The sequence below is a fragment of the Ammospiza nelsoni genome, chromosome 4, assembly GCF_027579445.1.
Source record: "Ammospiza nelsoni isolate bAmmNel1 chromosome 4, bAmmNel1.pri, whole genome shotgun sequence".
Lineage (NCBI taxonomy): Eukaryota > Metazoa > Chordata > Aves > Passeriformes > Passerellidae > Ammospiza > Ammospiza nelsoni.
Genome location: NC_080636.1, coordinates 53371453 through 53388379, shown reverse-complemented (window position 1 = coordinate 53388379; position 16927 = coordinate 53371453). Strand labels below are relative to the sequence as shown.

Genomic DNA, 16927 nt, shown 5'->3' with positions numbered 1-16927 from the left:
TTTACAACTTCATTCATGCTGCTCTGGGTACAGGTAGCATCCCATTCCCTCATGCATTCCTACATCAGGGACAGGAGAATGGGACAGAATGTCTCTGTTGAATATTAGCAAAGTGCTAGAGATGTTCTGCAGAAATATGCTAATCTGGAAGAAAAATATACTGGATATGAAGACAAAAAAAACACCTCATCTGAGCAGCTACTGGCTGACATGAAATCGCAGCCATAAGGAGGCTTTATGGGTCCTTTCCCAGGACCTTGCTGGGAAGGGTTTTGATACATTCAAGTCTTCTTTGGTACAGCAAATTGAAATAAAATATAATGTGAGGATCTTTTCTTCTCCACATTTTTTTGTTTCAGGTTCAACATTGGTTTTATATGGCTTTTATTCATATGATTCTTTACTGCTTTCAAAAATCTTAAATAGATGTACAGAAATATTCTTAAAGACAAATTTAAAGACAAAGGTGTCCTTTGGGAAGTGTACAAAGTAATTTAAAAAAGTAAATGATCTTCTATGGCATTTTCATCTAATTTATCAAAACCAGTGAATAATTCTGAGGCCTGATAAATGCTCACACAGACTTATCACAGATCTTGGACTCAGTCATTTCCCTATGATCCATTAAGTTGTATAGAGATAATTCAATATCCAACAAAACTCATGCTCACATTCCCATTCATCAAGAAGTGTTAATGTAAAAACAGCTTCATAATGAGATTATGAAACCATAAAATTTTTTTAATTGGAAATGATCCTTAGAATTATCCTGTCCAACTGCTGACCCAGCCCTGCCAAGTCCATCATGAAACCATGTCCCCAAGTGCCACATTTACACATCTTTTAAGTACCTAAAGGGATGGTGATTCCACCATTTCCCTGGGCAGCCTCTTCCAAAGCTAGACTACCCTTTCAGTGAAGAATTTTTTTCCTGATATCTAGTATAAACCTTTTCTGGTGCAACTGAGCCCATTTCCTGTTGTCCCATCCCTGTTTACTTGGGAGGAGGGACTGACCCTCACTTGGCTATAACTCCCTTTCAGGGGGATAGCCAGGTCTCCCCTGAACCTCCTTTTCTCCAGGCTGAACACCCCCAGCTCCCTCAGCTGCCACTCACAGGACGTGTGCTCCAGACCCTTCCTCAGCTCCTCTGCTTTTCTCTGGACAGGGTCCAGCACCTCAACATCTTTCCTGTAGTGAGGGGTCCAGAGCTGGACACAGGATCTGGGGTGCAGGCTCAGCAGTACCAAGTATGATCACTGCCCTGCTCCTTCTGGCCACACTTGGTGATACAGGCCAGGATGCCATTGCCCTTCTCGGCCACCTGGGCACAGCTGGCTCACTGAGGACTGAACATCTTCCTTATTCCACCTACATTGATATGTTTCTCTGCTACTTGGTCAAGTTGCTTAAACTTTTGGTTTTATTTTATTGTATGAATATTTTTAAAGCATTTTAATGTTCTTGGGGTGAAAACAAATAGTTTCAGATAGTAATCTCATTGCTTAAATACTCAAATTTGGTATTCTTGGTGCTACAAGTAAACATTTCCTTACTGAATTATTCAAACAATATTTTCTGTAAATAAAATCTTCAGTAAACAGACCCCAAGTTTATGATTTTTTTTTCCTTCTTTAGTAACATTATGTATTATTATGTTCAAGGTGAAATCAATGGGCTAAATGTAAAGGCCAGCTACATACTTTTTTCCTAATATCACCCACTGTAAACTCTAATTCTGAACTGATTCTCACCTATCAATTCTATTAAATGTTCTGAGTAACTTGGATGTCACTGATTACAACCAGGATGGTAAAGAGTTCTGGTAACAGAAGGAAAAAAGATATTGTGTATGATGGTAAACTTTTCTTAGTTTCCTTTTAGATACTTCTCACAGGGCTTGCTTGTTTTAAAACAACCCATCAATCTACAAAACCACATAGGAGCTCTTCTAGATACAAGATGAGATTTTAACCAAGAATTCATTATGCCTAGCACAATAAAAAAGAAAAGAGAAAAACAAAGTCAGGTGAGAGAACTGATTAGTTAGCTGGACATGCAAACAGCAAGCTCTTTTCTATTCAAACAGGAAATGTATATTTACAGAGTAAGAATATCACAAGAATGAATGATAATCACATTTTAACAGTGTCTGGAGATTTAGGTTAATAAGCAAGGTATCATTTATACATGTAACCTTGCTTGTTGTAAAGTGAACCGCTAATTTGTCAACCCCATTTTGGAGAAAGACAATGGGATTTCATAGGTCAGGTCCATACAGGACTGCACATTAATCACATTAATTTTCTAAACCCTAACAACAAATGCCCTTTGGATGCATATGGGGCTGTTTTGGGGTTATAATAAATTGCCCTGATCTTGTAAAGTCTTTTAAAACATCTGTTTGGCTACAGAGAACTCTGTAGGGGAAACAACGTGGCAAAGAAAAGGCAAAGCACGCACACCAATGGAAGCACTGTGCAACAGGAGCTTACAGATCTTACTAAAAATATCCATAGCATCTGAGGAGGACAAAAAAAAAAAAACCAAAACAGCACAAGTTGTAGGACCATGTTGAATTTCCTCCGCAGTTACACATGAGATCTAATCCCAACTTCTCTGTAAATAGCCTCTTAATATAGAAATAGTTTAGTTTTACAGATCAGAAGTCAATTTCATGTTATATACTCTACAAAACATAGTTGCTTTACAGACATCAAAAGTTCTCTGTAGCAGGAATTCCCTTTGAGGGGGACAGAGAATTTTCCTGGTGAAAGCTGGAGAATTCCCTTTTAGCTTTACTTTACAGGAGGTTGCATAAAAATCCTTTCCCTCCACCCATCTCTAGCTAGAGATTTCAGAAGTCAGAGCAAGTCCCACACATGACATATCCTACCACCCACCAAAACACCTTGAAACTGGCAGAATGCTAACCCTGGTACCAGATTCTCCAAGCTGTATTCAAACACAGACACAGCCAATAGATTAAATTTATATATATATGTATGTGTGTGTGTGTATCTATATATACACATGTATATATATATATGTAGGTGTCTTTGTGTATTTGCATCTTAGTCTGCATGAGTCCTCTGCTCATAGCTGAGCACTGTCCTGTGGCAATAGTTAGCAGCTCAGAGAGACAAAAGTTGTGTACGAGGAGGGGATTAAACTTCCCTGGGCTTTTGTGACCTGCTTCTGAGCAAATGGAAAAAGGTTAGTCCAAATGACCATCTGCTGAGGTTTGAACTTAAAATGTGACTTGTTCTTTAAAGGCCAGACACGGCCATGCAGTGTGGAACCATTTGGGAAAAAATATAACTTTGTAGCTGAGACCCATCCACTTCGGAGCAAAGTTACACACATGAGTTTGAATTTTGTCTGTGTAACATTGCCTGTAATCAAGATTAGAAACTATATATCAAAGCCAATCTAAAAAGTTGTTCCATACTGTTTTGTGACTTGGTCCTGGTTCCTAGGCAAGACCTGCGTGTCTAATCTTAGCAAGTGTATTCATGCCCTGACTGTAACAGAATTCCCTCTCATTCAGTTCTTTTTGTTGATTTTACCACCAGAGGAGATAATCTAGGTCCATGGTTTATCTCTTCTTTTTGCTTGTGGAAGTTTTCAGGCACCACAGAAGTTGGTACTTCAATGAAGAGTGAGTTTCACTGATGTTTTCTATGTATCGTCTTTAGAATATTGTAGCTAGATAATGTCTAATCTGCTTTGTAATAATGGTGAGAAAGTGCTTGATTTTGCTGGTATTTCAAAATATAAAAAGAGAAAAATAATAAATCCACCAGAAATGTGGCAAAGAATATTGGACAGAAGAGCATACCTGTAATGACATAACACAACTGCAACTTGCAACGTTGCAAGTGCAACATCTCTTTTTTTATGCAAGAGAGGTAAAAAAACCAGAAAACATGTATGCACTTATAAAAGCTTTTACATTTATTTAAATTCTCATTGTGCCAAGAAAGAAAATACATTCTGTAATGGTTGAGAATAAGTTGTAAAGTAGTTGAAATTGCATCCACTTCAGTGCATTTGTTGGCCATTTCAATGAAAAGTGAATTTGACTTGAGCAACCCCAAGAGCACTGAGAAGGTGCCTGGGGAAGCCATGGAATGTGGGTTGCAGCACATTTAGGGGGTTTAGGCTCTGTGAATGGGTTTGACTCCTTAGGGAGAGGTGGTGACACATGCAAAAGGAAAATCATAGAATCACAGAATGGTTTGAGTTGGAAGGGACCTCAAAGATGATCTAGTTCCAACCCCTCTGGCATGGGAAAGGATGACTTTCACTGCACCAGCTTGCTCAAAGCCCCGTTCCAACAGGCCTGGAACGCTTCCAGCAATGGGGCAGCCACAGCTTCTTCGAGCAACATGTGCTCGTGCCTCACCATTGTCATAGAGAAGAATTTTGTCCCAATAGCCAATCTACTATCTATCTATCTATCTATCTATCTATCTATCTATCTATCTATCTATCTATCTATCTATCTATCTATCTATCCAACACCTACTATCACTTTGAATCCATTATCCCACGTCGTATCTCTATATGCCCTTAAAGCAGTTCCAACAAATGATAGGGATGCACAGTCTCCTGCCCCCTGGGATGTATTTCGGGCTGAGGGCCGTACAGAAGGAGCATTTTTAGCGTTTTAACGCAGTGACTGGCCCACGTAAAGCTGGGAGAGGGCTGGCGGGCAGCTCCGCGGGTGCGCCTGAGGGGCGGGCGGCCCTTGGAGGACCACCAGAAGGGCAGCACTACCCTGTAGGAAAACTGCGCCTCCAAATTCCCCTTTCCTACAAGAGCCCCTTCCCGCTGCCCGCTCCCGCCGCTCCCAACCCCCCCCCACGGCGCTCCCGCCCCCGCCGGACGCGCTCCGAGCTGGCGCCGCCCCCGCTCCCGCCCGGCCCGGCAGAGCCCCGCCCGCTCCCGCTCGGCTCCGGCTCGGGCTCCGCTGCCCTCCACGGCCGGGCCGCCAGCGCCGCTCCCGCCGGATCCGCTGCGGCTGCTTCCCCGCCGGGAGCCGGACGCTGCCCGCTCCCCGCGCCAGTGGCGGTGCTGCTGCCCCCGCTGCGGGAATTGGCGCTGCGGGCTCGCCGCCGCCGCTGCTGCCCGGCGGAGCCGGCGGGGAAGGGGCTGAGCGGGGACCCGCGCATTGTGCGAGCCCGCATGGGCACGGCGCGGGGGCGCGGCCGCGGGGCTCCTGCGAGCCTCTCGCCCGGCCCCCAGCAGCGCCCGTAGCCGGGGGGCGCCGCGCTCGGCCGTGAGGGATGCTTTTGTGCGCCGCAGCGGGCAGCGGCGGGGCCGGGGCTGCGCTGGCCGGGCAGGTCGGGCGCCGCGCTCAGCCGCAGCCCTCCCGGCCACAGCGGCCGGGCGCGATGCTCTTCTAGGCGGCACGAGCCCTTGCGAGCGCGGCGGGCGGGCGTAGCAGCCCTCCCGTGGCGGAGCTGGGAGGGCGGGCAGGCGGCTCCCCATGGCGAGCAGCCGGAGCATCGAGCTGGAGCACTTCGAGGAGCGGGACAAGCGGCAGCAGCGCTCCGGGCCGCGGCGCGGAGGCTCCGGGTCCGGCGGCGGCGCGGGGCCGCGGGGCAATGGGCTGGTGCCCAGCCCGGCGCACAGCGCGCACTGCAGCCTCTACCGCACCCGCACCCTGCAGGCGCTCAGCTCCGAGAAGAAGGCGCGCAAAGCCCGCTTCTACCGCAACGGGGACAGGTACTTCAAGGGCTTGGTGTACGCCATCTCCCCCGACCGCTTCCGCTCCTTCGACGCCCTCCTGGTGGAGCTCACCCGCTCCCTGTCGGACAACGTGAACCTGCCCCAGGGCGTCCGCACCATCTACACCATCGATGGCAGCAAGAAGCTCACCAGCCTGGACGAGCTGGTGGAAGGTGAGGACGGTGTCAAGGTCCGGCTGGAGCTTGTGGTGGGTTGTGGGCACTCCCTGGGGTGAGCTTCCCTGTCCCTACCCGGATCAAAGCGGAGAGGTCGCCGTGTGACAGCTGGCGGCCGCAGAACCCGTGAGGGCAAGGGCAAGTAGCCGGGGTTGTGAGGGGCGGTGGGGCCTCGTTTTCCCAGTGTGGACCATTCACTTCTCCCATCACCTTCAGCGCTGCCATCTGCATGCGCCGGGCTTGACTCCAATGGTAGTTAAGCAGCAGGTGCTCTTTCCATCTGCAAGAACGGTGAAGTTCTTGATTACCTTCCATTTGTAATAGAGGGAAATGCTGTAATTCTCCAAGTGTCATTGTTGTCTCACAGTAGCTTCACAGAAGGAGCCCCAGTGCTGTGAAAAAAAGGGTATCTATATCCTACCATTTATTAAAACTAACAGGTGTAATGCCCTAGTTTCAAATGTGATCAGAGTCCATATTAACAGAGGGAATTATCTACCTTGCCTGACTTTCATGTTATGGAATCAGATGTATTTCAGAGTTGTTCCTAAGTAGCTTTTCATAATGGGACTTAGCTGCTGAGGTTATGTAGACCTTGTAAATCTGAACAGAGCAGCGCTTGACTGTCTCAAAATGGGACCAGAAATATTGTTTTGTGAATGACACATGTGCCCCTTGTTTGTGGGGAGTGATAATTATTGGAATGAGGAGCAGAATTCCCCAGTCTTTTCACTTGATGTCTTAAAATACAGTTTGAGCTCAGCATTGCCTCCTTCCCAAATGCCCAGGTGCATGCTGAGAGGTTTGTAATGAATTTTGCATTTGATGGTTGTTTTCAATATATCATCTGCCACCACAGTCTTCCACCCTCTGACTCTGTGTGCCAGGTGTAGCTGATTTGCATTAATAAAGAACTGGGATTTTTTGTAGGCCTCCCAATGCCTCCTGCATCCTAGGTCTTCAGCTGCCTATCCTTTGAGCTTTGGTTTGGAAGCTTTCCTTTTCAAAGCAGTGCTGAATCACACCTGCAGAACTGGATGAGAAAGGGAACCTGAAGACCTTTATCTAATCCACCAGTAGGGACATTGGGAGTTAGGGACCAGCTGCTTCACAACATGGAAGAGAAAGGGGGGGCTGTAGAATTTGCTGTGCCAAATGTGTCTCCCTCAAAAAAGATGTGCATGGAAGGGCACTTCCTGATAGTGCCATAGTGCTGAGGACTTACATGATCTACTATAAGGCTGTTTTACACTGACAACTGAAGTATGAAGTGGTTGTAGAGTGAAATACTGACCCTGTGGTGATAAAAGAAATAAAGTAAGTAAAAAAACTGTCATGATTTGGTGGTTAATTTAGAGACACCTTAAAAAAATATGATATGCTGAAGTGGTCACAGAAGTAAAAGGTGATGAAACTAGCAATAACATGGGGTGACTTTTGAAATGTTGCAGCAGGAATGATATTAGACTTTTATGACTTAAAACGAAGACAGAATTACTTTCTGGACAGCCATATATACTCTTGCAACTGTAAATTAATAATTGAAAGCAAAACTTGCTATTTGTCTCTTCAAATACTCATTGAAACTGTAACCTTTGATGTGGCTCTTTACTGGAAGAATAAAGCAAAATAAATGTCACAGTCAAAATGCCACTTCCATGCTATCTCAATGAAGTAAAAGGGGGAAAAAAAGAATCCCAAAGACTTAGTCATCTATCCAATACAACTCTCAGGAATATTAAGAAAATCCTATAGCACCATAATTGGATTAGTATGTTCTCCAGTAAGCATGCTAAAAACTTCACCAGTGTAAGACTAATCACACAGAGAAAGAAAAGTATGTAGAGGAAGGAAAGGACAGCCAACAAGTAGTGAATCTGTCATTCCTTGAAATGATTTGTGGTTTTTGCCAGCTGTTTTCTTCTTGAGGTGCTGGAAGAGATTTGATTTGGGTTCATGTTCTTTATTTCTCATGGTTACTGCACAGCAAGCTTGAATTTCTGCTCTCGAGTAAATGCTCCAACATTGGTGTTGACCTAAAGCTTGAACTGCAGAAGCACCAGAAGTAGTTTTGAGTGGTATTTTGCTGTATTTCAATGTTTTCAGAAAGGAAAATAAAACTGAAGTGCTGTGGTGTGTGCCAGCCGCAGGCTGAGCACCAGACGGGCCATGGCTGCGTGATGCAATACCGAGCTCGCTGCTCTCTTGGCACCTTCCCAGTGCTCCTGAACTGGGACATGGAGTCACAGCAGTTCAGGTTCAGTAGTGGCAGGTCTCTGCAGTGAGCAGAAGGTGAGTGCTCTGCAAACCTTGCCAAGCCAGCAAGATCTGCATTAAACCTCCCTCAGCTCCTGCCTATGTGTGTGTAGCTCTTGGACAGTGACGTGTCCCAGTACAGGGCAAGCTCTTTAAGGCTTATTTGCTGTTTGTCTATCTGGGATATGAAAGCTGGCAACATCAAATTCTGCATCACACTGAGCTGAGTCACTGATAAATGTTGGGTTTTTTTGAGTTTGGTTGTATTTGGCAATCTGTTTTGTTGCTTGCCATTTTAAGAGAAAAAGAGCTGGTGCATGGACATACCAGCATATGAAATATTGCTGTTCTGGGTTGAGCCAGTTAAAAATTGCACCAGATCATGTTTATTAGTCTAAAATAGAAGCTCCATTTTATGAAGCATATTGCTTTTCTTAACTGGATATGACAATCAAAATAGCATGCTCTGCTGGACCAGCCTAAGGCAAATATAAATTATATTCTCAGCCTCTGTAGATTAGGAAACATTATGAGTTTGACAGTTTTCACTGTTTTCTTAAAATGGGAGGAATTTCATTGTCTGCTTCAGATCTGTTTGAGCAGGCAGATCCAGAGAGGAGGTGGGGGCTGGGATATTATGCTTTCTTATGGTGTTCCTTCTTCCACCTTTACTCTCAGCATAACACTACTTTTTATTTTAGAATACACCATTTCACGTGTAATTTTATACTTACCCTTCAATAAAAAAATGTTAAAAGGTAGATTATTTTTTATTTTCTACCAGAGTTAGCTATTTAAGTGTTTGTCTATTTCCTTCAGTTTCCCTTGAAAATATAGGCTTCCTAAAGCATGATGCCATGGTAATAGAGCTGTGCAGCTCTTTAGTCCTGAGCTATGTGTTTTATGTGGATGTTGGTTGTGCTCTGTCTCTTTGTTTTCATTGCCTTGTTAATGAAGGATGTGGAGAATCCCAACTGTACACGTCTGCTGCAAAGCTGGGAGGTATTGTTGGATTTTGGGAGATGAAAGCAACTGTAGAATTTATTCCTGGAAAGAGAAGTTCTGTTTGTTTTGCATCTAATAGAAATCCTAGTTTCCTAGAAAAATGGCTGAGAGTCTTTGTTCGTTCAACAACAATGCGTAATTAATACAGTCCTTTATAAAATGCCAAGAGTTTTGTCTGCATGGTTGTGCACACAATCAACAGGCATCTGGAGGGGAGTCCTTGGGCAGGAGGTGGGAAGTTTTGAGGCAGGACAGTCCTTATGCATGGCCAGGACACATAGCACAGGGCAGTATCTGATTTACAGAGCTCTGCCTCATTAATACAGAGTTAGAGAATGTGTTTTGAAATGAGGTGTTGAACAATCCAAGTTTTTTCTGCCTTAGACCATAGTTGTTACTGCATATTACATTTTAATCCTGCATGAAGTGCCTGTGACTTTGGTTGATGTGCAGTGTTGTATTAGGTCAAGAATATCTTTTCTCTTGTCAGGGCAAGCAGATGGTAGCACCAATTAATTAGGCAGTTCGTATTTTTGCTCATTTCAAAAGGTATGATTACCCTCCTGTGCTAGAGCCAGAAGCTGTAGCACTTTAAAAAACAAGACGCAAATGTAATAAGTTGAACAAAGAAGGGTAAAAAAGGAGGATGAAAGAAGGATTAAAAAACACTGAGAGCATATTCTTCCAAATACGTGTTCAAATCACTGTACTGACAAAGTTCTGGAGCGATGGGGTGTGGATGTGAAATGCAGAAGTAATTCTTAGTTCACTTCCATCCAAGTAAAATAAAACAGTTCCATCACCATCTCTCTCCTAGTTTCATGGATGGGGACATTCTAGTTCACCTGAAAAGAGTTTTTTAGTTTCTGTGAAGAAGGCACATGGTGTCAGGTGTGTTTGATACCAGGTGGCATTGACTGTCTTCCGAGAGCTTTTACCCTGCCTGAGCAGGGGGTTGAACTTCCAGAGGTCTCTTCCAATCTCAGCTGTTCTGTGAAAACCTGTAGGAAGTAATCTACACATCTTAATGTCTAAATCAAATCAAAAGAGAACTAATAGCAGTCATCTCCTAAAATCCCAGTCGTCCCAGGTTTTAAAAACTGCATGGGGAATTCTGAGTGCTGTGGATGAGGAAAGATCATGACTTATACAGGGTTATTAAAGGTGATATGAAAGTGAATTGTATGAAACTGATGAAGAGGGAAGTTGCTCAGAGTAAGGAAGGAAAGAGAAATTTAAATATCCCAGTCCTTCATAAAAGGGGTTATTGTATTTTTAGATCAGTCACATATGCTGTAAATACGCTGTTCCGGAAATCTGCTTGGCTTTGTGTTACAGAACACGGAAAGGGTACTCTGGTGAGTTTCCTAAAGTTAGAAAGAAGGTCAGTAGCCTTAATAACTACCTTGCTGTGCTAAATAAGCAGCTTTTGGTGGCTTTGAAGCTAAAGTGTTGCACCCAAAGAAGCCGAGGAACATAAGGTGAATAGGTGAAATCTGTGTAGATACCTGCCCTGTCCTATGGGATTCACAGGGGAACACATGCCTCAAAAATATGGAAACTGTTTTCCTTCCTTAGGGATGTTTTTACCCGTCAGCTGTACCATTCTCTGTTATGCAGAGTGCTATTTAAAACGTGATCCTTTATGTGACTTTCAGGAGAGAGTGCTTATTACTCTTGCAAAAAGCAAGCCAGAAAATCTTATTCAGATACTTTTGTTTCAAATATCCCTACTGAGGATTTTTGAGTGTTGCACACTTAATTAATTCCTTTTATTGTTTGCAACATGTGCATATGTGACATGCATTAGGTTAGAAACAGTTGGTTTCTAACCTAGTGCTAGGGAAAAGTAAATATCTGTAAATATTTCTTTAGTAGTTTCTATTTGTTAAGGACAAAAGGTCTGGATATTTCTAGGCTGTTTGTTAAATGCTTAGCAGTGAGGTTTGGCTCACAAAACTTGTGCTGTGAAGAACCCCAAATGGTGAGGCAGCTTTGTTCCCTCAAAACTGCACGTATCACACTTGTGATGCAAAAGGGCAGGATGCATCCTACTTTTTTTGTTGGTATCTAATATTGCATGGCTGAATTTAGAATAGTTCATATAGAGGTATAAAATAATCAGGGTTGAAAGAGACTTTTGACATCTTATAGTCCAACCATCCACCCAGCACTGCCACTGTAACCCCTAAACCATTTAACCTTATCACCAGATCCAAATGCCTCTTAAACACCTTCAGGATGGTGACTGCCCCACCTGCCTGAGGAACCTATTCCAGTGCCTGATCACCCTAATAGTGAGAAGATTTTTTTCTAATATCTCATCTGAATTTCTCCTGTCTCAGTTTAAGACCATTTCCTCTATTCCTCTTACCGCGGGCATGGCAGAGGAGACTGACCCTACCTCCATCCAACCCTCTTTCAGGGAGTTGTAGACAGCCATGAGGCCTGAGCCTACTCTTGTCCTGACTAAACAAACCCAGCTCCCTTAGCCATTCCCCTAAGACATGTTTTACAGACCCTTCCTGAGCCTTGTTTCTCTTCTCTGGACACTCTGGAGCTCCTCAATGTCCTTTTTAAGTGAGAGGCCCAGAACTGGACACAGCGCTCGAGGTATGGCCTTACCAGGGCCCAGTGCAGGAACAGCCACTTCTCTGTCCTGCTGGCTGACCCAGGCCAGGGTGCCATCAGCCCTCTTGGCCACATGGGCACACTGGCTCAGGTTCAGCTGCTGTCAGCCAGCACCCCAGGTGTCCCTTTCTGTCCCCAGCCATTCCTCACCCAGTCTGTATCACTGCATGGCTCAGGTGCAGAACCTGACACTTCACCTTCTTGAGCTTCCTGCAGCTGTGTCCTCAGCCCACTGATGGAGTCTGTCCAGGTCTCCAGCAGAGCCTTCCATCCCCTGAGCACATCAGCTCAGTGTCTTCTGCACAATTACTGAGGGTGCACTTGATCCCCGTGTCCAGACCATCCACAAAGATGTTAAACAGGACAAGCCCCAGGTGGAGCCCTGGGGATACCACTGGTGACCAACTGCCCAAAGGATTTATCTCCATTCACCACAGCACTCTGGGCCCAGCCATCCAGGCAGATTTTTACCCATTGAAGACTCCACCCACCCAAGCTGCAAGCACTCAGTTTTTCTAGGAGGATGCTGTGGCAGATGGTGTCAAACACTTTACTGAAGTCTAGATAGACCCTGGACAGACATCCACAGCCTTCCCCTCATCTACTAGGTGTACATGCTTCTCCTTAATCCATGCATTTTTATCTTGAAAGGTGAGCTAGGCACATTCCTGAGGATTGGTGTTGAAGAAATAGATGACAAATAAAAAACTTTGTGGATGAGTTTCTAAGAAAGCAAACCAGTATTTAGGCAGCTGATGACCTATGGCTATTTGAAAGTCAGACTGACCAATGTAGTCTTGTTTTCTCTTTTCCATTTTCTGTGTTTATCATCTGTATTTTCCTCCTCTGAGGGAATGGCAAGTGTTATGTTTAGACTGGTGGCTGTCTGAAGCTGGAATCCTTTTACATTGTTCTTAAACCAGCTTGTTTCATGATAGTGCATCTGGTTATTAATTCACTGCAGCTAAATTATTGAGAGGCAGGTAGTGTTTTCTTGTCAATAGGTACTGTTCCATGTTTTGTAACTGATTTTCTACTGTTAATAAGACTTGGAAAACCAGAAGTAGACTTATGCCATTTGCTGATTATATTGTGATCCAAAATATCAGATGTTTCTCTTTTTAAGCAAGCCTGTGCCCAAATTGAGGGGTTTTTGATGGTAGCAGGATTTCTTCATGGAAGAGCTGGCACCTTTAGCTTGCTCTGAGTGCTGTCCTGAATCATGGGATGGATTGTACATACACTCTGTTGAAATTATGCTGTGAACTTATAAGGAGGTTTCAGACTTCTGCCAAAACTGCTCTGCAGCCTGGTTGAGCTTTCTGCTGTGGAAGAGTTTGGCTGGGCTCCAGTCCCAGATGTCACCTGCATCTGGATGTGTTGCATTATTTTCTGCATCTAAAGGAAAAAAAAGAAAACATTGCTAAATAGATCTTCCTGCTGCATTACTCTTTATTGTGCTTCTTTACCTGCAAATATCAGTGTAATATTAGAGACTAAACTCGTGCTCTGGTCTGAAACCTGGGGAACTGATTCATGGTAATGTCAATGTTGTGAGCTGGAGACATGGTATTTACTTTCCATAATGTAATTGCTATTACTCTGTGCTAATTGAAGCTGGTATGCTTACCTTTAAAGTCTTTCAAGAGTATAAATGGAAAGTGGACCTTCAAACCATAAAATTGACCATATTGAAGTCAACAGTGTAAATATTTGAATTATTGTTTATGCCTGGTTTTGGAGATGTGTCAGCTTTCGTGGGCTGGTAGATGCAAAAAGAAAAAAGCTACAGCCTGATCAAAATGCTGCTTGTCTCATAAAATACTTTCTTTTTATTTGGGATGATATGCATTTAGGTTATTCCCATGGAAAATCTCATTCAAGACAGTCAGTGAAACTGACTTTCAAATTTATTTATGTTTGTGATTTTTAACTATATTTTTATCTGTTAGTTTCAACAATGTTTAAAAACAATTTGATTGGTTCATCCCTTCTTGACTCTCAAAAATCAAGTATTGTGTGTTATATTTTACATATATTAGTTTTCTGAAAGATTGTGGAGATTATCAGAAGTGTGTATTTGAATTAATCCCAAACAGATTTAAAATCAGGTCATACATGAAAGCTGTGAGCAAATATGGTGTATATATATGGTATATATATATTTTCAGGTTCTTACCTACAAAAAAATTAATGTTAAAAGCAGATAATACTTCTATAAATGACATGATATTTCTTCCAAACTGATGTACATAAAGGCATTTTTTACTTTGGAGGATAACTACAATAACTTAAACAATAGCACACCTTTTTAATGCTTGCTTGTCAAGTGATGGTGTTTTCTCAGGTGTGCTTTTTAAACACACCATTCTGTAGGAAAGTTTCCTGGAGTTAACTTTATAAGTGTGATTTAAATTACTCCTGACATTTTTTTCCTTACATATTTTCATCTGGTAAGTATTGAATTGTATACCTCTTTCAAACAAATAAATGGTTAACTCATTCCTAGAAAACCATTCTTTATCCAGAGAGAAGCAATTGGCTTCCCAATGATACTGCTTCTTGGGTTTTTTGTATTTAAATAGAACTTAGAAACCATGGGTGAAGTCCTGGCTGAGGTAAAATAATTAGAGATTTAAGTAATAATTTCCAAACTTTATCCTTTAAATCATGAAACAAGAAAATCACTCGGTGAATGTGTTTTCTCACTTGCAGCCCTTGCTCTGGTCTTGCCATATGTGCCTGCCTCGCAGGTGTAGTAGTAAAATCTGTTTTCCATGCAAAACTTGTGTTACTTAACTTTATTTATATGTCTGGTATATAAAAGCAGGTGTGGACTTTAAAGCACTTACTAAACAATCTGTAATATACTATATTCTCAAGTAATTATACTTTCCTGTATCTGCCAACTATAGGAAATTTTCAATTCATTTTGGCAGATTTTATCTTTTTTTTTTAAGGTAAAATAGTTTGTGCTTCAACTTCAGGCTTGGCTAAATGCAGCTGAAACAAATAAATTGAAATTCTTTCTTTTAAGTTATTACATTGTTTGAACTTGAAAGCACTTCTTGACATTTGTTACTGTGGCCTCTGCTTAAAGGAAAAGAAGTTACAAGAAGAAATCTGCATCACAACACTGAGATAATCAAGCAATTGTTTTATTCATGCATCAAGCAAGGGAAGTAGTAGGAGACAGAAAGTCTTACACTGCTATTTTAAAGAAATATAGATCCTTTTGGATTAATATTGACTGAAAATTTTATAGAAGTACAATTTCTGCTGCCCTATAGGGTACTGTAGTACAGCTGTGACAGATAATAGATCACATTCCATGATAGTACAAAGGAGATGCTCTATTTATGATTATGAGTCTGTAAAAGACAAAGCCAGCCTGCCTGTTGAAACTTTGCTATGATAAATCCTTAAGCAAAGGGGCCTTTTGTCCTCTACCTTTACTTTATGTAAAACAATTCATTCACTTCAAGTTTGAGACTGTTTCTGAGTAGCTTTAATTTTTATTTATTTTTTTTAAACTTTGTTAATTTAAATTTCAGCCGAGATTTAACTTTGAATTATCTTATTTTTGTGCATTTTTGGGGGTTTTTTTGCTTGTTTTTTTTTTTTTTTTTTTTTTTTTTTTTTAATGGTCTAGGAAGTACATTGGTTTTGAGTCAGAAAGGATAATTTTGAGCATTCTCAATGATGGTGAATTTTGAGGTACTTTGTAGAATTTATTTAAAGCTGTTTTGCACAAAAGCTGGAGAGATGGTCCCCAGAGCTTTGGCTGGGATAGAGTTAATTTTGTTCATGGTAGCTGGCGTGGGCTATGTTTTGTATTTGTTTTCGAATCAGTGTTGATAACAGGGGGATGTTTTTGTTCCTGCTGAGCAGGGCTTGCACAGAGCCAAGGCCTTTTTGGCTGCTCACACCATCCCACCAGTGAGTTGGCCGGGGGAAAATGACACTGGGAGGTGACACAGCTGGGACAGCTGACCCCAACTGGCCCAAGTGATATTCCAGACCATATGACATCACCCTCAGCTTATAAATCTGGGGAAAGAAGGAAGAAGAGGAGGAAAGTTCAGAGTTAAGCATGTGGCTTCCCAAGCCACCATTACCATGATGGAGCCTGGCTTTCCTGGAGGAGGCTGAACACCTGCCTGTCCTTGAGAAGTGGTGAATGAGTTCCTTGTTTGTCTTGGCTTGCCCCTGTGGCTTTTGCTTTCCCTATGAAACTGTCTCTTTTGCTTTCCCTATTAAACTGTCTCTATCTCAATCCATGAGTTTTATTTTATGCTTCTGATTTTGCCTCTTCTGTCCCACTGAGTGTGACCACTGCCAGCTTCTTGAGGTGCCTCTCCTTTGGCAGCACTGAGTTTGGAGACAGACTTACTGGGCAACTGTCCAGACAACAAGCACAGTCCTTTGAATCTAGTGTTAGAGGCTGTGCAGGGGGAAACCTTTGCTTTCTATTGTAGCTGAGCTGCTGCCACAAAACTTGAATATCTTGGAATGTTTTGAGATAACAGGATAGATGATGAAAACGACTGTTGGAAGAGAGCTGTGCACATCCTTAAAATCATAGGACCTCTTAGTCTGAAAGGGACTTTCTGAAGTCATCTCATCCAATATCTTGCTCAGGTTTGATAAGACCAGATTGCTTGGAGATTTCTTACAATGTAGCATGTAGTTCTGGGGCAGCATAAGCTTCTAGACACTACAGTCCTTACAAAGCTCTGTGAAGTTTGGGGTTCTTTTCTTCCTACCTGTAAGTTGGTGCTAATGTGCAGCATGCAGCCCTTTGTCAAGGAGTTTGTGTGCTGAAAACACCTCCTTTCTCTTAGCTAATTTTTTGGAGGAAGGAGGAGGAGTCTAGTTTTGTCTGCATCAGTTTGGTTTTTGCACCACTTGATCTGTGAATATGAGGAGGAGCAATAAGGAGTGAAGAGAAAGAGTACAGGAAAGGCAGTGGCATCCACAGAACTTCACCCCAGTTTCCCAGTACCTGAGTGGAATACAGTCCCCAGTAGTGTTTGTGGAGGCAGAACTGGCTGCCAGAATTTCCCAAACAAAATCATTGTTAACTTGGCTTAGTTATAATCTGTGTTCCTTCAAATACAGCA

At 42.7% G+C, this 16927-nt stretch overlaps 1 protein-coding gene across 4 annotated transcripts in view; it reads left to right on the top strand.

Annotated features, from left to right (window-relative positions):
• Window positions 1–5298: 5298 nt before the first annotated feature.
• Window positions 5299–16927, top strand: part of DCLK2 (doublecortin like kinase 2) — a 79709-nt gene continuing 68080 nt past the window's right edge. For 2 of the 4 annotated variants that reach the window (XR_009418293.1, XM_059470243.1), the window contains exon 1: window positions 5300–5909. Coding sequence is in view for 2 of the 4 variants with exons in the window: in XM_059470243.1 (XP_059326226.1) it covers window positions 5495–5909 (415 nt within the window). In the remaining 2 variants the exon portion in view is untranslated. Of the gene's footprint in view, window positions 5910–16927 lie in introns of all 4 variants that reach the window. The other 2 variants (XR_009418294.1, XM_059470242.1) reach the window with 2 other exon arrangements.